The 25,763-nt window shown below is 52.1% G+C and overlaps 1 protein-coding gene across 3 annotated transcripts in view; it reads left to right on the top strand.

Moving 5' to 3' along the window:
- The window catches only part of NOX5 (NADPH oxidase 5), a 45,320-nt gene that overhangs the window by 13,279 nt on the left and 6,278 nt on the right, over window positions 1-25,763 (top strand). Inside the window, exons 5-17 of one of the 3 annotated variants that reach the window (XM_027067633.2) lie at window positions 680-914; window positions 2,651-2,804; window positions 2,989-3,167; window positions 4,100-4,282; window positions 5,769-5,901; window positions 9,146-9,282; window positions 11,324-11,515; window positions 13,630-13,674; window positions 14,074-14,198; window positions 14,474-14,558; window positions 15,227-15,326; window positions 18,885-19,051; window positions 20,076-22,287. In XM_027067633.2, coding sequence (XP_026923434.1) covers window positions 680-914; window positions 2,651-2,804; window positions 2,989-3,167; window positions 4,100-4,282; window positions 5,769-5,901; window positions 9,146-9,282; window positions 11,324-11,515; window positions 13,630-13,674; window positions 14,074-14,198; window positions 14,474-14,558; window positions 15,227-15,326; window positions 18,885-19,051; window positions 20,076-20,207 — 1,867 coding nt within the window. In that variant the 3' untranslated portion in view covers window positions 20,208-22,287. Of the gene's footprint in view, window positions 1-679; window positions 915-2,650; window positions 2,805-2,988; window positions 3,168-4,099; window positions 4,283-5,768; window positions 5,902-9,145; window positions 9,283-11,323; window positions 11,516-13,629; window positions 13,675-14,073; window positions 14,199-14,473; window positions 14,559-15,226; window positions 15,327-18,884; window positions 19,052-20,075; window positions 22,288-25,763 lie in introns of those variants that run through there. The other 2 variants (XM_053223819.1, XM_053223818.1) reach the window with 2 other exon arrangements.

Raw genomic sequence — 25,763 nt, 5'->3', positions numbered from 1 at the left:
CACCTACTGTGGGCTGGGCATTTATACAAATATACCAGTGCCTTTTATAGCAACGCCCCAAAGGAAGTTAGTTACCTCACCTGAAGTAACTTACCTGGGGTCACACAAATAATTAGCAAAGGCAGTCATTTATTCAGCTTGATGGAGCAGGCACCGTTAATTTATATGTAATTGATACCAATAAACAAATGCATAAACAAGGGAAGTACTAAATTGGTAAGGGCTGCGGAGGAAATAAAATAGACGTGGTGTAACAACACACCAAGTTTGACTCCGAGCTCTGAAAAGTGCAGGTTTTGTAATTCATTCTTTTCGTGTATTAACTTACTTGTGGGTTATTCACCACAACACGTCTCAGATTCTTCCATCCTTTTCGATTCCCTTCCCCCCCCCCCCAATTGGCAAGTAAGGGAAGTATTGAAAATAGCCATGGTGGGTGCGGCATCGGACAGATGGGAGTTCCATCTCGGCTTCACCTAACTGTGTAACTGTGAGCAAGTCGCTTGACCTCTCTGTTTCCTGGTGTCAAGGGAAGCCGGCCCACTTGCCACGAGGCTCCAGAGACTTGGTCGGTTACAAGGGTCGGGGGGTGGGGGTGGGGTCTCTAGGTTCCGACTTCGGTGGTGCCCGCCGCAGCCCTCCTGGCCGAGTCCCCCTGAGCCGAGCCCCTTTCCCACAGCGCCGCCCACTGGCTGACGCCCCCTGCCGCCCGGCCGCGCAGTCGCCGTCCTCGCCCTCTGACCTCCGCCTACTGGCACAACCACCGCAGCCACCTGCTCTGCCTGGCCGCCTACGCGGGCCTCCACGTGCTGCTCTTCACTCTGGCGGCCTGCGCGCACCGGGCCCTGGGCGCCAGCGTCATGGTGGCCAAGGGCTGCGGCCAGTGCCTCAACCTTGACTGCAGCTTCATCGTGGTAACACTCCGCCGTCCCAGGGCAGGGAAGCGGGCGGGAGGATGATGATGTAGGTTCCTCATAGACCGACACGTGGACACCTGGGGTGCCTCAGGGCAGGATGGCACCTCAGACGTCAGTTGGGGCAATACACGGTGGACATGAGGCCCAGAGAGGGGCAGTGACGTGTCCATAGTCACGCAGCACGTAAAACACAGCTGGCGTTTTTAGTTTATTTTAAAAAAAAATTTTTTTTAAGTTTGTTCTCGAAAGGGAGAGAGTGTGAGCGGGGTAGGGGACAGAGAGAGATGGAGACGCAGAATCCGAAGCAGGCTCTAGGCTCTGAGCTGTCAGCACAGAGACTGACACGCTAAGGGGAGGGGGGGGGGGGGGGCAAACTCACAAACCGGCTGAGCCACCCAGGTGCCCAACACAGCTGGCATTTTTGTGCACTTACTTTGTACAGTCACCGGGCTAAGCACTTTCCGTTTGATGTTCACAATAGCCTTATGGTGGACCCTGGAGGAGGTGGGGCTGGCTCTTGTGCAGGGCTCCAAGCAGAGAGCACGCTGTAAGAGCCCTTGAATGCCAGGCTAATGAGTCAGAATATGATACTCTGGGCCAGGGAGTGAGGTCTCCAAGTGGTTTCGATTCTGCTCCTACAATTAAAACAAAAATCCCTTCCAATAACCCAATTCATGCTCATTTACTTGTAATTATGTGCATGCCCTATTATCATTAGCTATTAGACTTACGGCACACTAACTATATGGCAAGAGTTATCCTTAATGATCAGGGATGTACAGCTTTAGTTCAAATACTCTTCTTGATAATATCAGCTTCTTATGTGGGTTTTTTTTTTTTAATGTTTATTTTGAGAGAGAGAGAGAGCGTGAGCAGGGGAGGGGCAGAGAGAGAGGAAGAGAGAGAATCCCAAGCAGGCTCTATGCTGCCAGTGCAGAGCCCGACTCGGCACTCGAACCCAACTGAACAGTTGAGCTCATGACCTGAGATGAAATCAAGAGTCGGATGCTCAACCGACTGAGCCACCCAGGTGCCCCGTGGGTTTTATTTTTATCCTCAGAACTGGCTATGTGTGGGAGTTGGAGACCCATGACTTATTTTCTTGGTCACTTGCTCTTGCATTATTAACATTGCTTTCAATCAGCACTTTCTCTGCAGGGAATCTTTTTAAGCTACTTGTCCTTTCTGTGAGAGGTACTTTAGCTTTGTTAGAATCAGACAATGTAATCTACAAGTCCACATATCTGGGCACACGTACATTGAAAGCAAATGAGCAAGGAGGGAGCCCTTGTCAAAAGCCCCTTGGAAAAGCCAGTCTTTCTCCTCCAGGACACCTTGAGAACTAGACATAACATGTGACGTCTGACGTAAAGACTAAATGAGGGCACCATGTCAACACAGATATTAAATGTTACCAAAAAGCTTATGTACTCCTCCTGTATTTAGATCAAAGTAATACCAGCAGTCATTCTGCAACATTTTCTGTTCCTGCCCCAACTCTGGAGACGCTGCTTTGGACACCCCAGCTGTGGACCTAGGGGGGCAGTGAAGGCCTGGGGACAGGGGAGATGGGGAAGCGGCCGGTGCAGGAAACACAGCTCAGAAAGAGGCTGGGAGTTGGCTGCCGGGGAAAAGAGAACGGGGCCGAGAGAGAGAAAGAGAAAGAGAGAGAGAGAGAGAGCGAGCGCGCGCGAGCGCACCAGCTGAGGCTCTCCGCCACTTTGCCCGGCCAGGTGCTGATGCTCAGACGCTGCCTCACTTGGCTGCGGGCCACGTGGCTGGCTCAGGTCCTGCCGCTGGACCAGAACATCCAGTTCCACCAGCTCATGGGCTGGGTGGTGGTTGGGCTCTCCCTTGTGCACACCGTGGCCCACGTTGCGAACTTCGGTGAGTCGCCTGGGGGCCAGGAGTCCGGTGGGCCACCCACAAACCACTCATTATCAGCCCTGTGTGCCCTGCATGCCCGGTGGGTGGAGAAGGGGTCTCTGCCTGGGTGGGTGCCTGATGGGGAAGGGTGGGGACCCCAAGGGAAAGGTGGAGAGGGAACAGCTTGTCTTGTGCTTGTCTCCAGCTTTCCAGGCTCAGTCCGGGGCCAGCCCCTTCCGGTTTTGGGAACTGCTGCTCACCACGAGGCCCGGCATTGGCTGGGTCCGTGGCTCCGCCTCCCCTACCGGAGTGGCGTTGCTGCTGTTGCTGCTCCTTATGTTTGTCTGCTCCAGCTCCTGCATCCGAAGGAGCGGCCACTTTGAGGTGCCAGGCCCTTGCCCCTTTGCTCTCCCAGGCTGGCCTCCCAACTTCGTTTCATGCCGTGTCCCCTCTCACTTACTCCAGAGCCCAGGAAGTGCCCAGGCTGCTCTGCATGTTATGTGCCCGCGACTTGGGTTCTTCCCCTGGGCTGCAGTTCATGTCTGCAAAGCGAAAAATGTTTTGCTCTGGAAGATTCTGCCTGTTTGCTGGCATGCCCCCTGCCCTAATGGGATTAAGCTAGGAAGGGGAAGGGACACAGGCTCACTCAGCTTCCCCATCTATAAAATGGCCCTATAATTCTCTACCTATGAATTTATGTTAGGAATTAAATGGGATACTATATGTGAAGCCGCTAAGTATACACCTGGCACGTCGATGCTCCAACGGAGGAGCGTTAGTTCTGCGCAGGAGGTCACAGATTTGGTTTGGAGCCCAAAACCAAACCACATCAGGTAGACAGAGAGCACCAGCAGCAATCCTTTGAAGTCGGAATCTGCATCTTCGCTTGACCCACAAGGAATCTGATGCTCAGACAAGTAATTTCCTAGCCCACGCTCCCACAGCCAGTAGTAGAGCAGGCATTCCAGCTCGGTGCTCTGCTCTTTTCTTCTCCATGCTCAGGAAATGGCTGTCTTCATGTCCCCCTGAGAAAGCGTCAATGTGATGGGGACCGTGATGCTCATGAGCCCTTTGGGGGCACTCCACTCTGCCCAGAACATCCCCAGGCAGAGGTTTCGGATGTTTGGTGTGAGCTCCAGGAACCCTTATATGATCCCTGGGCCAACGGCCCAGAATAAATAAGCCCCAAAGCTTTGCAGCCCCAGCCCCTGTCCCCAGGAGAGCAGTGCATGACCAAGGCTCTGGGGGCTTCCCTGTTCTACCCCCAGGACTTGAGCTCTGGAAGCTTACTGCCCCCTCCCTCCTCACCCTCGCAGGTGTTCTATTGGACTCATCTGTCCTACCTCCCCATGTGGATCCTGCTCATTGTGCACGGGCCCAGCTTCTGGAAGTGGCTTCTGGTCCCTGGCATCTTGTTCTTCCTGGAGAAGGCCATCGGGCTAGCAGTGTCCCGCATGGCAGCCCTGTGCATCGTGGAAGTCAATCTCCTTCCCTCCAAGGTGTGAAGGGGGCCTGAGGTGCCTAGGGGCGTTGCGGATGGTAGGGCGCAGCAGCTGGGTACCCTGCTAGACCCGCAAGGAAGCAGGGAATAGCGTAGCTATGGCCCCTGCACAGCAGAGGAGACAAGCAAAGTGTGGGATCTGGTCTAGCCTTCAGGAGGGACATTTTAGGAAGCGGCATGACAGGTAGGCGGGATACCATGAAAGATCAGTCTTAAGAGCCTGCAAACTGCCAGGCCCTATGCCAGGTCACAAAGACGGCTTGGGCACTGTCCTGCTTTGCCCTTTAGTTACAGTGCAGGGCTGTATGGGTGAGAGCAGAGTGTCAGGAGGTAGGAAACTATCTTTGAGAGGTCAGAGAAAGCTTCAGGATGCGGAAGGAGATGCCCCATCAGGGTTTTGAGACATGAGCAGGAGTTTGTTGCGTAGACAAGATAAGGAAGGGTACTCCTGGGAGAAGGAACAGGCTGAGCAAAGGCACCGAGTTGTGGTAGGGGTGCTGTCCTTGGGGACTATGGGTAATTTAGCACAGCTACAGCCAAGGTGCCAGGGAGAGGGGTGGGCGGGGCCTGGTGGAACGCCTGATCAGGGGGAGGGGGATGGGGGTAGTAAGCCAGTTTCTTTTCCAGCTAGATTTCTGCAGTGGCTCTGTGGAAGACGGTCCAGTGAGGACCATTTGGGGGCTGTTGCACAATATGCAGACGAGAGCTCATGAGGGCCTTGACCCTAAACAGGGGCAGTGGCTATGGGATGGGAAAGGGGTGGCATATCACAGAAAGACCCAAGAGGTAACCGGCTGCATTTGGGGGCGGGGAGAGGAAGGAGCCTAGGACATCTCCTGGGTGGCTGAGTGACCGGGCCATTTATGGAGAAAGGGAAGGCAGTTCTGGGTGGCTCAGCTCTGGACAGCCTCCGCCGTGATTAGCTGCGGATCCCGTGGTTTCCTAGCTGGTGGCCTTGAGCAAACTCCTTAACCATTCTGAGCCTTAGCGTCTCATCTGTAAAGCGGAGAAAGAATGGCATCCGTCTCAGAGAACTGCCATGAGGACCAGAGATGACACTTTTAAGTGCCTCGCGCGGGTCTGGCACGCTGTGGGTGCCCAATAAACAGAAGCTGTGGTCCAGGGGGATATTGTTCTCCTGGGGGAGATGCCCATTAGTGGTTGGATGCCAGCCAAATACTACAGCAGTTGCAAGAAACGGGCTACAGCAGTCAGGGGGCTTCACCGAGAAAGGCCACTGCCAGCAGTGTTCACCCCATAAGAAGTGGGATCAGACCAGGATCAAACTCTACTGTCCCTTTCTCTGATCATCACCTACCGCCTGGCTGGCAGAGGTGCCGCAGGCCAAGCCCCACTCACAGGCCGGAGGGTCTCACGTCCAGGGCTGGCCTGGTGTGTGACAGAGGAGGATGACCCAGCCTCTGCCCTCTTGCCCGGGGGCCCCTGGGCCTGCACGGATGACCCCGATCTTCCTCTCTTCCCAGGTCACCCATCTGCTCATCAAGCGGCCCCCTCTGTTCCACTATAGGCCGGGCGACTACCTGTATCTGAACGTCCCCACCATTGCACGTTACGAGTGGCACCCGTTCACCATCAGCAGCGCGCCGGAGCAAAAAGGTACGCCAGCCCCACTGCTCGCTCGGCAGGCATTTACCGGGTTCTGCCTGGTGCCAAGCGCGGGCTGGGAACTGGGAACCCGGACGTGAGCAAGGCCAGGGCCACAAAGTCGACCTCCAAAAGCTCCAGGAAGCTTACTAGACAGAGAAGGAGATGAGGGAGGAGACAGAGCAAAAGACGTAAGGAACAGCATGGAAAGCTGGGAACACAGGGCAATTTAATGTAGTCGGCGCTACATCGGGGGTGGGGCGGGGAGGGAAGAAGGGAAGGACAGGGCGGGGAGGCAGGAGAGAGGGTCAGAGAAGAGGTGAAAGGCAGACAAGGTGGCTGGCAAAGCTGGCTAGAGCCCGGGTGGGCCCGAGGGGGACTCTGAATGGGGACGGTTGGTGCCAGCACTTGGGAGCCCGCAGGGGTCTGAGGCAGAGGAGGAGTGAACTCAGAGGAGCCAGGGAGTTCTCAAGGGCGGTGTGGCGGGAAGCCAGGCTTCCCCCATCTCTGTGGAGCCCCAAGGCAGCAGAATCCCTCCAATCCTTCTTCCCCATCCCTGGACCACTCCCATCTCTCTCTGAGTCACCAGCACACCCGTGGAACTGCTCAGCTGACCCTCCCTTCACCCAGTGGACCTCTGGCCTCCACCCATGTACATGCCATCCTTCTGGTCCTGGACCAGAAGGTTGTTGAGCCGGCACCCAGACCTGTGCCCTCTTCCTAGGCCAGAGATCGGCCTTTCCACCTTAAGTGGTAATTCTGGCAGCAAATGCCTTGCCTGACCCTTGCTCGGCTTCATGAGGGATGAAGGGTCCTGGTTGCCTGTTTCCTCTGACCCATCCCTATTAAAAATTTTAGTTCCATTTAGGATGCCTCCCAGCGCCGGCCCAGCAGGACCCGTGGCCCAGCCCCCACAGTTCAGACCCAAGGCAAGGGTTCCTCATGTGAGGCTACGTACCACCTGCCCTGGAGTCACCTGAGTGGTGGCTTGGACGTACAACGGGGCAAAGGTGGGGGCGGAGGCAGGAGGGGGAAGGTTCTTTTCTTCCTATTTTTCTTTCCCGTTCTGTTTCTCCAGAAGAGATCTGCTCTCAGAAAATTCAAACCGTATAGGAATATGCACAGAAGAAAATTAAAATCCCTCAAACAATGCCATCCAGAGAAAGCCCTTGTCAGTCTTCTGGTGAACAGTCTTCCAGATCTGTCTTTATATACCCACGTAGTTCTATAGATGTGGAGATGGTTTTGCCTACACGGGGTCAGACTCTTCACACTGTTTTGCAGCCCGCCTTTTCTCTGTGAGCAGTATGTCATAAAAGTCTTTGCATGTCAGTTCTTTAAAAAAAAAAAAAAAAACTTTCTAAGGGGCGCCTGGGTGGGCCAGTCGGTTGAGTGTCCGGTTTCAGCTCAGGTCATGATCTCACAGTTCGTGAGTTCAAGACCCGCCTGGGGCTCTGGGCTGACAGCTCAGAGCCTGGAGCCTGCTTTGGATTCTGTGTCTCCCTCTCTCTCTACCCCTCCCTGGCTCATGCTCTGTTTCTCTGTCTCTCAAAAATGAATAAATGTTAAAAAATTTTCTAATAAATAAATAACCATTTTTAAAAATACAAAAAAAAAAAAAATAAGAACTTCCCTTTGCATGGCTGCATAGTATTCCAGTATAGTGATACCAGTATGATTAAAATGACCACATGCACTAGATGGATGTGCCATTGACTTGGCCGATTCTCGAATGGGGTTTCTTCAGGGCGTTTGCTTGGAACCTGCCTGTCTCTCGGGCCCAGAGCCTCCTGTGGTGGGCTGAGTGAGTCCGTATGAGGGCTGGTACATACTCCGAGTTGGTTTATGGAGCTGGCTCACAGAAATCAGGAGTGGACTCAGGTCGCCAGTAGTAACTGATTGCATTCTCCCAGCGTTTAGGGAGGCCCCCCCACATGCACTTACTGTGTGGGGCGCCTCAGAGTGTGTTGTGTAAACAAGTCACAGCCCAGCCCCCCTGGCACTTGTAGGGTCAAGGGAGAGGAAGCCTTGGGGAATTAACTGAACCTTAGCATCTTCTTCGATTGTGAATGCCCACAGCCAGCCACAGAAGCATTAACAATACCTGTGACTCTTTCAAAATAAAAATCACAAGGTTCTTTGAGATCGCATTGTCATGGTTGCCGGCACCTCGGGATATCCTTTATGCTCATCAACGACTTCAGGTTTCCGTGGCCACGCAATTCTGGTGGGACCTCATAGTCTTGTGTTGGCAAAGAAGCAGACGTATTCTTCAATCACACATTGGGGGGGGGGTGCTTGTTTTTTGGCTTTTTGGCTTTTTTGCAAACAAATACATGCTGTTTCATTTGTGATCTCCATGTGTGTGACTTTGTGTATTTAAAAAACCTTGCTCTGAGAAGGAGTCTCTCCGTTGTATCCACAGACTGCCAAGAGAGTCCATGGTTTAAAATGTTTTTTAAGTTTATTTCTTTATTTTGAGAGAGACAGAGAAAGTGCAAGCAAGAGAGAGAGGGAGAGAGAGAGAGAATCCCAAGCAGTCTCTGCAGGGTCAGCACAGAGCCCGATGTGGGGCTCAAACTCATGAACAGTGAGATCATGACCTGAGCTGAAATCAAATCGGACGCTTAACCCACTGAGCCATCCAGGCGCCCCCATGGTTTAAAGAAATTGTTTAAAGGGTAAGAATGCCTGAGCACGAGATCTCTTGGCGGGGGGGGTCCTCCTTGTTCAAATGTTGTGGATTCTCTCTGGTACCCTTCAGCAGAGGGGTGGCCACCCACACCACCTTTCTGCCGGTCACCCCTCAGCAGAGAAGCTACATCCCAGGTACTGGGCACAATGAAAGCCATTGTTCGTGCCACAGGCTGAACACCTACTGTGTGCAGAGCCGTTGACAAGCACCTGGTTGAATGTGGGAGGGAGTGGTCGCCACCTTGGTGAGACCCTGGCCTGATGGAGGAGGCAGGGCCCCCTCCCCCACAGAGCTTCTAGTGTGCTCAGGGCCGCTCTGACCCTGGTCTTGGCAGAGCAGACGGCTTAAGTTGACTTCATGGACGAAGGCTACAATATCTGCACCAGAGAGATGAGATTTCCAAGTCCTAGGGCTGGGACTGCTAGTTTGGGCCCGCAGAAGGACATTCAGTTTGGAGCTTGAGCAGTAGATTCCCAGCCCCAGTCCCTCAGGTGAGACGGGCCTGCTCCCTGCTGGAGGCCGGCGCTGACCCCCTCTCCCCCTGCCCTGTCTCTTGCTCAGACACCATCTGGCTACACGTCCGGTCCCAAGGGCAGTGGACAAACAGGCTGTATGAGTCCTTCAAGACATCAGACCCTGTGGACTCCAAACGGCTGTCAAGGAGTTTGAGGATGAGAAGGAGCCAGAGGAAGCCCCAGGTAGGTTGCTTCAGGGGAGGAAGGGTCCACTGTGGAGTCAAACCCAGTGGGGACCGAGTTGCTGATGTTCTCAATGGTGAACATCAATCATTGAGCAACGGCTGTATACACTGGCTGGACGGCAGCACAGGGGGCGAGGCAACTGTGGACAGTGTGATCCAACAGCCCACCCGCCCCAGGACCTCCCGAGTCCCAAGTCCTCCGTTAGAAGCCAGGTGGACAATGGAAAGAGAGGGGAGATTGAGATCGGAAAACCCCACCTCCACGTCCCTGCTCCAGCACCTTGTGACTGTACGGCCTTGTATGTCCCTTCGCTTACTCGAGCTTTAGCTTAGTCATCAATGGACTAACTGCAGGTGGTTCCCGTCCTTGGCCTCCCTTTCTCACGTGATGCTTTTTAAGGGCCAATGATGGAATGAATGCAGGGAAAGCCCTGAGCTAACGGGACAGCACGGTCCACGTGGACCATTCGCCATCAGCGTCAGCAGCATCAGTGGCAGCACTGTTATCTTTTGAGCCCTGATGAACCCACGAAGCTGACAAGTTGCCAGTGTCTGGAACGAATACTGACTCGGGGAGGTTTTGGAGGAGGGCAGCGAGATGACAGTGAGAACGGACAAAGGAGGCTAAGGCGCCCGAACCCACACCTAGTAGGCTGTACGGCTCAGTTGGGAGACATGTTAATGTGGGGAAGCCCCTGCTGAAGGTCAAAGGAAAAGCAGCCCCGGGCCTGGCTCAGCCCTGTCGTGCCCCTGTGGAATTTAAACTCCGAGGGGAGAAAAACCAGGCGGAATCCTGCCAGGCCAGATCACGAAGCCCTCTAGAGAGATGCCCAGAGCAAAGCTTTGGGAGATGAAGGGGTCAGTAGAAACAAGCAGAACGTTCTCTGTTCTTAATCAGGGGAACCTTTCTGAAGGAGGAAGCTGGCTTTGAAAACCGGGAGAGTCATGCACACCAGGAATCTGTGGGTAGATACGTTAAAGACTGTGTTTCTTTAGGACCTTAAGGTACCACCGCCATAGAATAGACTGGCATAATCTTTCTGGCAGGCAGTCTGGCCACATGTGTCAACATTTTAAATATGTGTACCCACAGGCCCAGCCATTCCATTTTTAGGGATTTGTCCTAAAAAGCTAATTGGGTAGCTGCACAGGAAGTACATTAATCACCTTGTTTCTTCATTCATTTAGCAAATATTTATTGAGCACAGCACCTCCTGTTTTCCAAGTACTATTCTAGATGCTGGAGATAAATCCGTAAGCAACAGTGATGCAGTGCCTGCTTCCCTTCCAGAGGGAGAGGTAGACGATAAACAAACAAAATGCAGACATAATGTGTCAGGTGATAATATGTGCCATGAAGAAAAATAAATCAGGGTAAAGGGATAGAGATGGGAAAGATGTTATCTTCTATATGGTGGTTGTTAATTAACACTAATGAGAAAATGGGGATAATCAAAATTGTCCAACACTAGGGATGTAGCTAAATAAATTACTGATCACCCTTATCACGGAATAGGAAGTTCCTTAAAAAAGATTATGTAAATGTATATGCATTAGCATGGAAAGCTAGTCAAGATGTAGTGAGTGGAAAAGGCAGGTTACAAAGCAATATGTTTCATTTATGTAAAAGAGAGAGAGAGAGTAAAAGTCTGGAAGGACATAGAAAAAAGTGTTTAGAGAAGTGATTCCACTTTATTCAGGGTACTTTTTCACCTTATTCTTTATAGTTCTGTGACATGTGAATCTTTAAAAACTAACATGTATTGACTTCATGATTTAAATTTTTTTAAATGTTTATTTATTTTGAGAGAGAGAGAGAAAGAGCTTGAGCAGGGGAGGGGCAGAGAGAGAGGGCAAGAGAATCCCAAGCAGGCTCCACACTGTCAGCACAGAGCCTGACGTGGGGCTCGAACTCACGAACCCACGAGATCATGATCTGAGCCGAAATCAAGAGTTGGATGCTCAACCACCTGAGCCACCCAGGCACCCTAGTTTCATGATTTAAATAATAAAGCCATTTCCACTTCGAAACCAAACAGAGTTTTCAGTGCCAGCCCATCCAGTCCGGAGCCGCGGTGCAAGGAGCTGTGGCCTCCAGCAAGGATGTCATCGTGGAACTGACATCCTACAGGCCCAGGGGGACTCCACAGCATGGGGACCCAGGCCCGGTGCCCACAGGGACAGAGGAATCGGCTCAGGCACAGCGGAGAACCACGTCTGAGTGGGGTCTGGTAAGGCTCAGGAAGCTGGGGCTGGAGGCGGGAGAGCCGGCCTTTGTGTCCCCAGGGGTGGTGGATCCATGGGACTCAGGAGAGAGGTCCTTAAGGGCAGCCACACGCACGAAGCCGTGCATATTATGTGGTGCTCCTGCAGCCAGGCATGTGCACACTGCCTTCCTAACTTCTGCCGTGTTCGCTCCTCACTGGGAATATTTCCTACCTGGTCTCTCTCCTCACACCCCAACATGACTTTAAACTTACTTGTATTTAAAAAAAAATTTTTTTTTTAATGTTTATTTAGTTTTGAGGGAGAGAGAGACTGAGTGTGATCAGGGGAGGGGCAGAGAGAGGGAGACACAGAATCTGAAGCAGGCTCCAGGCTCTGAGCTGTCAGCACAGAGCCTGATGCGGGGCTCGCACCCACAAGTGGCGAGATCATGACCTGAGCTGAAGTAGGACGCTTAACAGACTGAGCCACCCAGGTGTCCCTATAAACTTACTTGCATTTAAAAGGATGCTGTAGATTGCTATCTTGAATGGTAAAGTAGTATCGTGTGCCATAATCAGAAGGTAACTCTCAAAGTAAAATCAAGGAGCGCCTGGGTGGCTCAGTCTGTTGAGCGTCCGACTTCATCTCAGGTATGATCTCACAGTTCGTGGGTTTGAGCCCCGCGACGGCCTCTGTGCTGACAGCTCAGAGCCTGGAGCCTGCTTCGGATTCTGTGTCTCCCTCTCTCTGCCCCTTCCCCACTCACACTCTGTGTCTCTCTCAAAAAAACAAAAACATTAAGGAAAAAAAAATTTAGGAAAAAAAAAGTAAAATCAATAAAAGCCAATTTTAATCAATTCTGGCCAGATGTTCCTGCCTGCTGACGCTCTGAGCCTGAAGCCACACTCTGCTGCTCCTTCTCCTTCTCTCTCTCTCTCTCTCTCTCTCTCTCTCTCTCATGCTCTTTCTCTTTCTTGCTTTAGTACAAGAAAAAGAAAGAGGTGAGCTTGGTAAGCGTAGCACGTTAAAGATTGCTAAGCGCGATGTGGGCTTTCTCCTTGCAATTGGAAGGTTTAAAGACCATGGAAAGGAGAGTAGCTCTTGTCCAGGGTACCTCCTACACAAATAGTTGAAGTCTGACACCGTGGGGGACACAGCATTCAGTGGCCCCCGGACAAAGAAGCAGCATGCTGTAGTGTGACGGGCACTGGACGGTCAGCAGGAGACCCAGGCTCTACCCTGAGCTTGTTCCCACTCTTAGACTGGGCTCCTTTTCTGTCAAGTGAGGGACTGCTCTGGGTAATTGTGAAGGTCACTCCTAACTCTGCCCTCCAGCAGCAGACAGGGAACTATCACAGGCCCTTATAGCCTGTTTTGGGGTGGGGGGGGTGGGGGGGTTCTACTTCCTTCACCTTGTGGGAGGAAGTGTGCTGACCTCCCAAATCCGGTCTGTCATGTGCTCAGGCCTGGAGGAATCAGGCAGAGCAGACAGAAGAGGCCTCCTCCCTGCTCCCAGTGGCTCCCATCAGCAAGCCCAGGACAGGGTCCCAAGGGCAGAGTGGAGCCATGAGCCAGGCCAGCCACTGGCTTTTCTGCCTGGCGAAGCCGGGCAGAACTTCAAGAAGGAGCAGCTACTTTAGATGAGCTGGACTCTGGAAGATGCATAGGTATTTGCCAGCTGGGGAAGAGGAAAGGGTGTTGTTCTCAGCTGAGGGAAAAGAATGGTCAAGGCCAGGGGGTGTGTTTGGAGATGTGAAAGGTATAGTAGTGGCTGGAGATAGGGGGAGGGAGTGTTCTCCAGTCACCCACTGGAGCTGATTTGTATTGGATCACAAGAGCCAACTGTTAGATTTTCAGGAGCTTTGAGAGCCGGTTCTTAGACACAGTCATTATGGTGGCCGCCGTGATGGCAGTGTTTCTACCAGAAATCTCCAGACGCTACCAGTCAGGAGCGTGTTGTTGTTTTCTTTTCCTGAAGAGCCGGGTTACCGGCACACTCCATGCTCCCTGCCATGCTTGGGGCAGAAAAAGCAATTCCCCTTTTGTGAAGGTGCCCAGACTGGCAGAGGCCAGGATGCCTCTGAGAATTGCCTGACCCCTCCACTCCCAGAGACCCACAACTCTCTGCTCATCGCAGGTCTCCGAGATGTCCTCTGAGAACCATCTGTTTTGCAACATCAAGGTAGGAGGCTCCAGCAGGTGGACATGACCGAGAATCCCTGCCGCAACCAGAGAATATGAAGCCTCTGCCTGCAGGGAGGGCTTGCCGTGGTCCCGGGTACCCCAGTCCCTCAAGTCCCCAGGGCCTGACTTCCGGTATCCAGAGAAGGGGATCGAACCCGTCCCCTTGCAGGTGCACACAGGGATGCTGGCTGGGTCCCACTCTCACCAGTTCTGCCTTCTAATATTCCAGGGCTCTCCCAGATTTGGGCTCCAGGCAGTGCAGTGGGAGCCACTTAGATCTGGGCTCCAGCCCAGGAGGTGACTGCCTGCATGTAAAAGGGAGATGCTGAAGCCTTGGGGTTCAGCTCTCCCCCATGCCTCCAGCCCTCCCCTCGAATGCCCTCCTGTTTGTTCACAGTGCTATATCGACGGCCCTTACGGAACCCCCACCCGCAGGATCTTTGCCTCTGAGCATGCGGTGCTCATCGGAGCAGGCATCGGCATCACCCCCTTCGCTTCCATCCTGCAGAGCATCATGTACAGGTGGGCGGGTGGGCTGCATCCCGGGACAGAGTCCAGAGACACTCTCCTCTCTCCTCTCTTCCCTCCCCCTTGCGCTTCCCTCCTCTCCTTTCACCCTTTTTTCCCTTTCCTCCCCTGCTCCCCCTCCCTCTCTCTTTTGGCTCTCATCCCTCCGCTTCCTCACAGGCTGGGCCCTGCCACCCCACCCTTTTCCCCTGCCCCCTGCACTGTTCTTTGGGGTCCTGAGAAGCCTTATACTCACCCCAAATTCAAAATCCCTCATCACCTCCCCCCAGGCACCAGAAGAGGAAGCACATCTGCCCCAGCTGCCAGCACTCCTGGATGGACAACGTCCAGGATGAGGACATGAAGCTCCACAAGGTGAGCGCCACCTCCTCCGGGCAGGCCTCTGGGCCCTGTCTCCTGGAAACCTCCCTGAACCACAGTGGGCTTTCTGCTGCAGATGAGGGGAAGGGACAGATGGCTCTCTCCCCTGCTTGGATCCAGTGGTCCCTGTGGTGCCTCCCGAGCGTCCAGGCCTTCCCCGTCACTTCTGAGAGGCACTGCGGCCCTGAAGATGGAATCCCACTAAAGACCTGGGAGCCCGAAAGTCAGGCACCTGGGATCCAGTTACAGCCATGATGTGTTTACCATTGCCTGGTGGTGGTTTTAAAAATGAAAACGTTTGCCTTTTGAAAATTCATTATTTTCTATAGACCACTGAAAAGAGTTTCTAAAAAATAATTAACTAATGTTCTGTTGGCTTCTTCCTAAGCCTCCTATTTCAGAACCCTGCTTGCTATAAACAAATAGATCATTACAGAAAACCCCAAGCCGGCAGTCAGGAACCTGGGTCCTGATCCCACGCTGCCCTGTGACCTGGGCAAGGTTCCTACCTCTGCAAGCCTCAGTTTCCCCCTCCATTAAATGGGGGTGATAATGTGTGCCCTGCTGACCCCCAGGTGGTCATCCCGCGGTGGGGACCACAGGTGTGAGCGTGCTGTGAGCAAGGCAGCACCAGCTCTGAGCAGAAGGGCCCCTCCCCCTAGGTGGACTTCATCTGGATCAATCGAGACCAGCGGTCTTTCGAGTGGTTTGTGAGCCTGCTGACCAAACTGGAGCTGGACCAGGCCGAGGAGACACCAGAGGGTAGGAGAAGGACGGGGCTGAGGAGCGTGGCAGCAGGGTGGCGGTTCAGGCTCAGGGTCTTTTTAAGAGCGTGTCTAGATTATTCCATTTCTGTGCAAAATGGGGGAGAATGGGGGAGGATGACTCCCCCCCCCCCCGACTAAAATGTAACATTTGTGAAACCAAAAAAAAGAGGAGAAAAATGCATTCATAATCCCATCAGGCTATGCAAACGGTCTTTAAAAAAAGGACCTCCTGGGGCGCCTGGGTGGCTCAGTCCTTAAGCGTCCGACTTTGGCTCAGGTCATGATCTCATGGTTCGGGGGTTCAAGCTCAGAGCCTGGAGCCTGCTTCAGATTCTGTGTCTCCCTCCCCCTGCCCCTCCCCCACTCGCGTTCGGTCTGTCTCTCTCTCTCAAAAATAAACATTAAAAAAATATATTTAGAAAAATTTAAAAAGGACCTCCTGATATATTTTCTTATATTTTTAAAAGATATATATTTGTATGTTTGTTTGTTTATTTTGAGAAAGAGAGAGCATGAACGGGGTAGGGGCAGAGAGAGAGGGAGAGAAAGAGAATCCCAAGCAGGCTCCGCACTGTCAGTGCAAAGCCTGACGGTTTCGTTTTCCTTATGGAATAACTAACATGAGGAGGAATACCTTTAGATATGTTTCTAACTTTAGAAAACTGGCGGGGTTTTCTTACACTGGTTGAGGTCAGTGGAACCAGATTTTATTTGGCTGTTTAATTATCCTAGAGCTGCCATGAGCGAATTCAAATTCCTATGAAAAACAGTTTATAAGTTCAAGTACTCAGATGCAGTTTTCTGTAAGAAATGTTTAAACAGACGAAGCTTACTACAACAAATATTCAAAGCCATAAAGCACAAGTCAACAGTGTTTGCCATGGAATCGGCAAACTTTAGAATGTTACAGTAAAGCTCTTCGCTCTTTCTTGTAAATAACAATTATAGCAAATATTTATAGAGCCTCGACTTTGCTCTAAATGCTTTTATGTATATTAATTCATTAGAAACTCACTTTTATGATGACGAGCTAGGGGGAAAGTTTAGATTTCATTTAAGTTTCCTGGTTACTGGTATATAAATATTTGCCGTTTGCTTCTTCGTAATCTGTATAAACAAAGGGTAACAGCCCACCTGGTGCTTTGCGTTCTCGAAGCCCCTTGAGTCAACAACTTTATTACCTCACATTTCTTCTGAGGCTTCTCATTAACGGCAGCTGAAGCCCGCGACTTCTGATTTCGTCTTTAATTCTTTACCAAGGTTTGAGTCCTAGAATTTGTGGTTCATCGTGTTCAGTTTCTGTAGCTTCGGCTTCGAACATTCTGTTTGGGTTTAATTTTTATTCTACCCTGTAATCGCTGTAGAAACCTGGGCATGGTATTGCCTTGCCTACTTTTCTCATGTGAAAAACAAAAAACAAAAAAAAACATGGATACAACTAGCGCCTACCCCATAGGGCTGCTGGGAGGATAAAAAAGGAAAACTCGGGCCAAGCTGGCTATGTGCATACGTGACATCCCTCATGACCTTGTAACCTGAGACCACTTAATCAGACTGCGCGTTTGTACGTTACCAGATACGGGAGACAAAGAAGTAGCAAGTACATGAAAAACCACGCCCCATGGCGTTCGGGGCTCAGGTGCAAACCCAAGTGAGCTGTGCCGGCACGAGTAAAGTTACCTCCTGGAAAGAAAAGCCTCAGCATCACCACTAACAGCAGCATTTAATGGCTGTATAATGAATGATCCAGTTAACGGTTTGCCATGCTTCAGCTACTAGACACTATATTTATTCCTGATGCTCCACTATATATATATATATATATATATATATATACACACACACACACATATATATGTATATGTATGTATATGTATGTATATGTATATATATGTATATATGTGTGTGTGTGTTTGTGTGTGTGTGTGTATATATATATATATATATATATATATAGCTGCAATTAATATGTATGTGCACATAGTTCAAGCCTTTCCTTAAGAGAGTGTCCCAGAAACGGACTGACTCTCTCCCACATGACTGTTTGGAGAGGATGAAAACCATGTCAGGTCATTCTCCAGAGCCCCTTCTTCTCCCTCCCACCGTGGTGTCGCTCCCCCTTACCCCTCGCAGGGGGATGGGGAGTCTCAGGGAGGGGGGAAGAAGGGTCGGGGCTCTCTCAGATGAGCGTCCCCTATGGTACATCTTCTTCCCTCCCACACCACCCAGCCCTACTCAACTGGAGTGATATGTGAAATAAAATGTGGAATCTCTCCTAGGGCCATTTGCATTTTAACAGTGACTGAGACCTTGAGCCAAAGGAAAAGCAGGCTAATGGTATATCTCGCAAGATAGTAGAGAGCCAGCCGGCATGGCGTGAATCCTTTAGTCTTGGGAGAGAAGGATGAAGTGATCATCAGCTTATGGACCCAGCGTCCTAAATCGGGGCCTGTCATTAGCTTGGACTAACGCACAGGTGGAAGGCATCATTCGCCAGCCTTTTCCCCATCGTGGCACTCTTGGGAAATGAGAACAGTTGTATGCCATGTCGGGGGAAACGGAGGAAGGTGCTTGAGCCCAGAGGTGCCCACCAGGGAGCTCCAGTTGCCCTGAGAGCTCAAGGGATCGGTGTCTCAGCAAACCTGTCCTGTTTCAGGCACTGAGCTGTGGGCACTCACCAGTGTCCAGGCAGGTCCAGGCCAAACTCTGCCCTGTCCCTCCTGTCCTCTGGCTCCCCTTTCTGGGGTGCTGTTCTCATCCCATCATACCCTGCTCCAACACCCACTCCCTTCCCCCTTTTGCTGGCTGGGAATCTAAGCCCCTTCACGTTCTGGTCTCAGTGGGTGCCCAGTCCCATCTCGCGTTTGCTCCCATTCAAGGATCCTGTGTTCCAGGCAGGCAGTCACATCATGCCCCACAAACACCACATCTGTTCGGGCCTCTCATCCTCGGCTCACCTGGTCCCCCTTCTTAGGATGCCCTCTATTCATCCCCTCCCCCCACCTTAGAATCTTGGTCCTCTCTCAAGACCTATCCCAGCCCCCAACCGCCCTGCCCAACCCTCTCAGGAAGTGGCTCAGTCTGCCCCATCCATTTCCTGTAGACCAGTAGCATTTGCCACTCATATAACCCTTGACCTTTTGTTCTCAGTTACATTTCCAGGTGTGCCTGGCCTGTGTCCCCAAGCAGACTGAGCAGACACCATGAGGCAGGAAAGGGCATGAGCTCAGAGCCCAAGGACTGCTGTGCTGTGCTGTCCTGGGATTCATTTCCCCGTCTACTCCTGGGGTGGCTGTGGGGCGCACATCAGAGAGTGGTTGGACAGTCACTCGTGTATGCCATGCACAGAGTAGGCTCCACTCCAGCAGTGGACCACCTTTCCTTTCTAAAGCGCTGGTCCCTTGGAGGTCATGGGCGAGCGCAGTGGGCTGAAGGTGTGAGTTCAGAGCACTCTTGGTCTCTATCCAAGCCCCAGGACTAGGGGCTGGCATCCTACCCTGTCCTCATCACGGGCGCGAGCTCCTCAGTGCCACCTTCTCCCCTCGCCACACAGGCCCCTTCCTGGAGCTGCATATGTACATGACCTCTGCACTGGGCAAGAATGACATGAAGGCCATTGGCCTGCAGATGGCCCTCGACCTCCTGGCCAAGAAGGAGAAGAAGGACTCCATCACGGGCCTCCAGACACGCACCCAGCCTGGGCGGCCTGACTGGAGGAAGGTAAAGGCCAGTGAGGGCCCCACAGCCTGCAGGGCCCAGTGGGGCTGAGAGCCTAAGACAGTGGCTGGGAGATTAGGGCCAGGAAGCTAGGGACCAAGCATGAGGCCAGCATTCAGAATCCAACCGGGATCCCAGAGCCAGAAAGGGAGGCAGGGGACCTACGTTCTGGTGCCATCACTAGCTTACCTTGTCGTATTATTGGCCTCACTTACCCCATCCGTTCAGAGACGTTAGCCTATATGACCTCCTAGGCCTCCCCCAGCCCTAACTCCCTATGAAGGGAGGCTCAGAAGGCCTGAGAAGACAAGGGTCTTGGGGAAGTAGCACCATGTCTTATTGTTTCTGGTACAAATGGAAAAGACTGAGACCCAAAGGCACAGAAATTTATGGTCTTTCTATTTGATTTCTCAGATTGGTTTTCAGATCATTTTTCCTGCTGAGTACTTCCCAATCAGGTGCAGAGTTTGCATGAGGTGCCAGAAGGGACTGCTTTTCAAAGTGCTGGAGACAATTGTCCCCAGTGAGGGAGCAGGACGCTGCCGGTGGTTGGCCACCAAAAAGGACTTTCAGCAGTGGCCTCCTTAAGCAGAGCGTGGGGTGGGGAAGCGTCCTCACTGCGGGAAAAGCTGGACTTTAGGAAAGAGACATTTCAATGGAGGCATGTGACCGGGGGAGGACTAGCGTGAGGTCTGAGCAGTCGGGGTTCAGCATGCTCTGGGATTGCCCTCTAGCCCTGCAGTCTCCCCACAGGCACGCTCTGGGAGTGGAAGAACTGGGTCGTTCCAGCCCAGCCCCTTGCTGGGGTCTGGGTCAGGCTGGGGGGTGAGCAAATGGCCCCAAATTAATGGCTGCACGTTGGACTCTGCTCTGAAGCCACGTGGCTGTGCCTTGGATTTCCTCGTGGGGACAGAAGGCCATCCCGCCCCCCCCCCCCATTATGTTGTCAGCTCCAGGTGGGTGGGTACCTGAGCAGGTCCACAGGCCTACTCCCCCTCCCTCTCTCCTAACCCCGTGTGGGCTCCAGGTGTTCCAGAAAGTCGCTGCTGAGAAGAAGGGCAAGGTGCAGGTCTTCTTCTGTGGCTCCCCAGCTCTGGCCAAGGTGCTCAAGGGCCATTGTGAGCACTTCAGCTTCAGATTCTTCCAAGAGAACTTCTAGCCTCACCTCTGCCAAACCCACCCTGCCAGCCGATTTGATCACATTGCTTCTGTGCCCCGCAGGGGCCAGCCTCAGAGGGCCTGCCTAGTCCTGCTCCACACCCGGCACAGGAGGGCCCAGGGGCAGATGGACTTCCTTCAGGACCCAGGGGACAGGGCAGTGGCCTGCGCGGGGGCCTCTGTGTATTCTAGGATTGCTGAGAAACTGATCAGACCCAAGGCGCCACGGAGGGGGTTGCAGAGGGCGCTTGCCAGGCGACTGCTCCTCCCAAAGTCCTTGGAGGAAGCCTTCCCCTACAACAGTGGTCCCAGACCTGCCTAATCAGCACAGTCATTCAGGATCTTATCCCAACATTTTCTTATGAAAATTTTCAAACATCAGACAGCTAAACGGATCGTACAGTGAATGGGGTTACCCACTTGCTCGATTCCTCCGTTAACATGCCGCTGTATTTGCTTTACTGCATATTATCCGTCTGCCCCGTTCTGTCTCCACCCATCAATGCATCTTGTCTTTCGGATGCACTTCAAAGCACGCTTTGCTGCTCAGAGGAGCTTTCTTTCCACGCAGACTCCTGAGCCCCACTCCCAGAAATTCTGATTGCGAAGTTCTGGGGATGAGACCTGGAAGGCATATTTTATTACAAATCCATTCATTCCCTTAGGAAGAGATAAGCAGCTTATTTCCACTTATCTCTAGGTCACTGTCTCCCCATCTGTGTGCCTTTGCCGTCCCCCGCCTTTCTCTCCCTGCCTCTCTCTACCTCTCCCCTGCGTGTGTCCCTCCGTGCCCCTCCCTTGTTCCACATGTCAGTTTCTCCCTTCTCTCCATGCATGGAGTCATTAGAGAAATAGGAAGGTGACAGTCTGGGGGGGGGGGGGGCGGGGGACATGGCAAGGCTGTGTGCCTGGACACTGGGTAGGTGGCTCCCAGAAGCTCAGTTCAGACATGGCCCAGTGGTGTAGCCCTGGGAACCCCTCTGAGTCGGATTCTTCATCTGAAAAATGGCGCCCCCGGTCACAGTTGTTGTGAGATAAGAGGAGACATCACCATCCGTACCGTCCGTACTCAGGACACGTGTCTTCCCTCCCTGCCCGTCTCTTTATCTCGGCATCTTCTCGTGGCCCCTTCTGTCACTGTGTGGCCAGAGTACCTGGCAGAAACAGCAAATGCCAAAGTTCTCCTAGAAGACACTTTGTGGAAGGGAGGCCCTGGGCTGAGGGCAAGGGAGGGTGGGCTGGCCTCACCCCCTCGGATCTGAGTTGTTTTCCACCTGCCCCGCACAGCAAGCCCCCGTGAACCCCACAGTTCCTGGGAGTCCTCCGTGTTGCAGCCTGCCCTTCTAGTGCTCTCTCTTCCGTGAGAGCCTAAAACCCTCCTCCCCAAAGCTGCCTTCCAGGGGTCCGGCACGTTCCCATCGAAAGTGCCTTTCTTTCGTGTGGGTTAGGAAGACCCCGAGGGAGAACAGGTAAAGGAGCTGGGTGACACCCGTGACGATGACACCCCTTATAAAAGGTCTGGGCATCCAGGGAGGGAGCTGGGACACAGGTGAGGGGGGGGGGTGTGCAGCAGCTGAGCGGAGAGGACGATGGAGGCATCACATGGGTGACAAGGAAACAAAGAAGGTGGGAAAAGTTCTCTTCACAAAGCAGCCACGAGAGAAGGGGATGGTGGCTGAAGGAGTTGAAGGGCCCACTGGGGGAGAGGGCAGTATGCTCTGTGAGGACCGAGGCAGACAGGAGGTGAGGGGCATGACCCCGGAGGCAGGAGGCAGGAGGTGGAAGAGGAAGAGGAGGCGAGGAGGAGGGACCAAGCACCTACAGGGAAAGAAGGCAACTGCATTGGGAGGGAAAGTGGGGAAGAGGGGAGCCTCACTGAGCCCCTCTCTGGCTGGGAGCGAGCCCGCACAGCTGGGAGACCTGGTGTTGGGGGCCCCTCCACATGTGGCCAGGTTTAATTTCCAACACGCTTGGGGTACACACGCAGCTCACACGGAGAAACTCGGATCTGGAGGAGTTGTGTTATCTCACTGAGGTCGCAGAGTCTTGGAACCCATTTCCCCCTGCTGGTTTAGGGTTTCCCCCCCAAGTTTGCTTGGGGGGGAAACAGGCACTATCTGGAGTTAGAAGTTAACTAAGAGGGTGTCCTGACTTAGGGCCGGGGGGATGAAATAAGAATGGACCAAAGTCATTTGGAAAATTGGCAGAGCAGAGTCTGTTTATTTTTAATTTTTTTCACGGACCGCGAGATCGTGACCTGGCTGAAGTCGGACGCTTAACCGACTGCGCCACCCAGGCGCCCCAAGCAGAGTCTGTTTAGCATGGGACTTTCCCTTCTCCACTCCTCCATACAAACAGCCAACTGTCCGTTTAGAATTTTCTCTCACGCAGAGGGTGGGGAGCAGGTGGAGGAACTTGCATATAGATTCTAAAATCCAGTAAGGAACTTGCATATAGATTCTAAAATCCAGTAATGACCTACCACGTGGAGTCCCAAGACTTTCTCTGCAGACATACTCCCGTTACCCACTGGAGGGCGCTGCAGAATCAGAGATCGCGGAGGTTTTGTTTGCCGGGAAGGAGACCGGTTCCGGAGTGGCAGTGAATCAAAGGCCGGGGGAGACCGCGCCCCACCCCGAAGCTCGGGCTCCAGTCTTCAGACCCAGACTTGGGCAGTTCTGTGAAGTCAGGAGAATTCAGTTTCAGGATCAGAGTTCCTCTAGCTGCCAGCCCCTAACCCCAACACTCGAATGCATACACAGACCCTCCTTCCCCTGCCACACCCCCCACGTAGCGCTCCCTTCCTGGTCCTTGCTGTCCAGGTTCTGGGCTTCCCACTTTTCCATCTGTAAGTGGAGAGAGCCTGTAGGCCCTGAGGCTCTGCCACCTTCTATCACTGTAGGTGGCAGGATCGATGGGTAGCGTGTCCATCTGGATGTTGCCGGACGTGCAGATGGGGGCCATCCTGCTATCAACAAGAAACGAATGTGTCCATATGGCTGGCTGACTGTCCTCCATAGACACATCTGGGTCTCAGAGGGCTAAGGCAGACACACACAAAGAGAACAGAGGGAACACGGGAACTGCGGTAAAGGGCGGATTATATATAGGTGTGTGCTGTCCTCCTCCAGCAACCTGTGAGCTCCCCAAGGTCAGGCCTGTGGCCCCAGAATCTAGCACAGAGGGAGGGGCAAAAGGCCTACCCCGCATGTCAGCTCCCACAAGGCCAAGGGCTTACTGAACTGGAATTATCCTTGGGAAGAAGGGTCCTCTGCATATAACCTGTCATTTGTAGTCTGGGAAACAAAGGCCCACTGAATGAATCACTTTGTCAGGCTCCATGAGGCCACTCTGCACTGAGGACAGCTCTGACAGAGACAGCAGGCGTTCGTGAAGCGATTAGACAGGCCCACGCGGACGAGAGGCACAAGTGCAGTCTATTAATACACGGAGAGCCAACAGGCGCTCACGGGAGGGGACGGTGACACGGGCAATATTGAGAGGTGTCACCAGCCTTGCACACAAAGTCAAGATTAGGGAGGGATTAGAGATACCAGGAGAGACTGGCTCTGGGCAAACACCTTGGAGACGTGCAGTGAAAGGGCCTCCTCCCGCCAGTCAGGACATTGGTTTCCACATTTGCCTCTGTCCCAGTTGGCTGTGTGACCTTGGATAAGCCCTGTGACCTCTCTGAGCTGTCACTTCCTCGTCTATAAAATGGACACAGTAAGGATGAATATATTTTTAAAAATTATTTTGAGAGAGAGAGAGCTGGAGCAGGGGAGAAGGGCAGAGGGAGAGAGAGAATCTCAAGCAGGCTTCAGACTCAGCAGTGAGCCCGACATGGGGCTAAGCCCATGACCCTGGGGTCATGATTTTGACCTGAGCCGAAATCAGGAGTCAGACACTCAGCTGCCTGAGCCAGCTAGGCACCCCAGAATGAATGTGAATATTTTTAAATACTGGTGTATACATAAAATATATTTCTTTAAAAGATGCACAAATATATATATATATATATATATATATATACACATACATATATATATTTGTATCTGCTTTGGGGAGTAGGAATGAGGAACAGGAAGGATTTTCTTTTTTTTATGATTTTTTTTACTTTTTAACTTTTTTTTTTTTTACTTTTTATCTTTTTTTTTACATTTTATCTTTTTTAAAAAACTTTTACCCTCCATAAAGTTTGAAGTTTCTATGATAAATGTCTGTAGGTTTTATTCTTTTTTTTTTAATTTTTTTTTTAACATTTTATTTATTTTTGAGACAGGGAGACACAGAGCATGAACAGGGGAGGGTCAGAGAGAGGGAGACACAGAATCTGAAACAGGCTCCAGGCTCTGAGCTGTCAGCACAGAGCCCGATGCAGGGCTCGAACTCACGGACTGCGAGATCATGACCTGAGCCGAAGTCGGCCGCTTAACCGACTGAGCCACCCAGGCGCCCCTATTCTTTTATTTTTTATAAAAGAATATTAAGTAAAAGAAAAAAGAACAACTTCATGTAACCCAAAATACCCCGTGTATGTGTGGGGAGCAGGGGATACATCAGTAGAAATGCGTCAAAAGAGTTAGGAGATAAGCAAACATTCACAGTGGTCAGCTGTAGAGGAGGCGAAGGAGGACTTTTGCCTTTTTCTCTTTCGTATTTCATGTATTATCCGTGTACGTTTTATATTATAGTATATAAATTTTACATCATGCTCTTCAGGAATTGCTTGTGTGGTTGTGCTACTTTTTTAAAAAACGTTTTTTCTATGTTTATTTTTTAATTTTTTTTTTTAACGTTTATTTATTTTTGAGACAGAGACAGATCATGAACGGGGGAGGGGCAGAGAGAGGGAGACACAGAATCTGAAACAGGCTCCAGGCTCTGAGCGGTCAGCACAGAGCCCGATGCGGAGCTCGAACTCACGGACTGTGAGATCATGACCTGAGCAGAAGCCGGCCGCTCAACCGACTGAGCCACCCAGGCGCCCCTTCTATGTTTATTTTTGAGAGACAGAGACAGAACGCGAGTGAAGGAGGGGCAGAGAGAGGGGGACATAGGATCTGAAGAGGGCTCTGTGCTGACAGCAGAGAGCCCCATGCGGGGCTTGAACTCACTGTGAGATCATGACCTGAACTGAAGTCGGACACTTAACCAACAGAGCCACCCAAGTGCCCCTAACCGGTTTACTTTTTAATCTATGACCTGAGGTTAAGGCCTATATAATCTTTTTTTTTTTCCAAGTGTAAACAAAATGGAGAGATTGTCTGGAGTATCGTTAAGATCCCAAAGACCAGGGGCGCCTGGGTGACGCAGTCGGTTAAGCGTCCGACTTCAGCCAGGTCACGATCTCGCGGTCAGTGAGTTCGAGCCCCGCGTCGGGCTCTGGGCTGATGGCCTGTTTCCGATTCTGTGTCTCCCTCTCTCTCTGCCCCTCCCCCGTTCATGCTCTGTCTCTCTCTGTCCCAAAAATAAATAAACGTTGAAAAAAAATTAAAAAAAAAAAAAAAAAAGATCCCAAAGACCATTAGCTCCCGAATGAAAGTGTCTGGGACAT

Source organism: Acinonyx jubatus, chromosome B3 (genome assembly GCF_027475565.1).
Source record: "Acinonyx jubatus isolate Ajub_Pintada_27869175 chromosome B3, VMU_Ajub_asm_v1.0, whole genome shotgun sequence".
Taxonomy (NCBI): Eukaryota; Metazoa; Chordata; class Mammalia; order Carnivora; family Felidae; genus Acinonyx; species Acinonyx jubatus.
The sequence above is the reverse complement of the archived record's forward strand: the minus strand, read 5'-3'. Positions and strand labels throughout refer to the sequence as shown.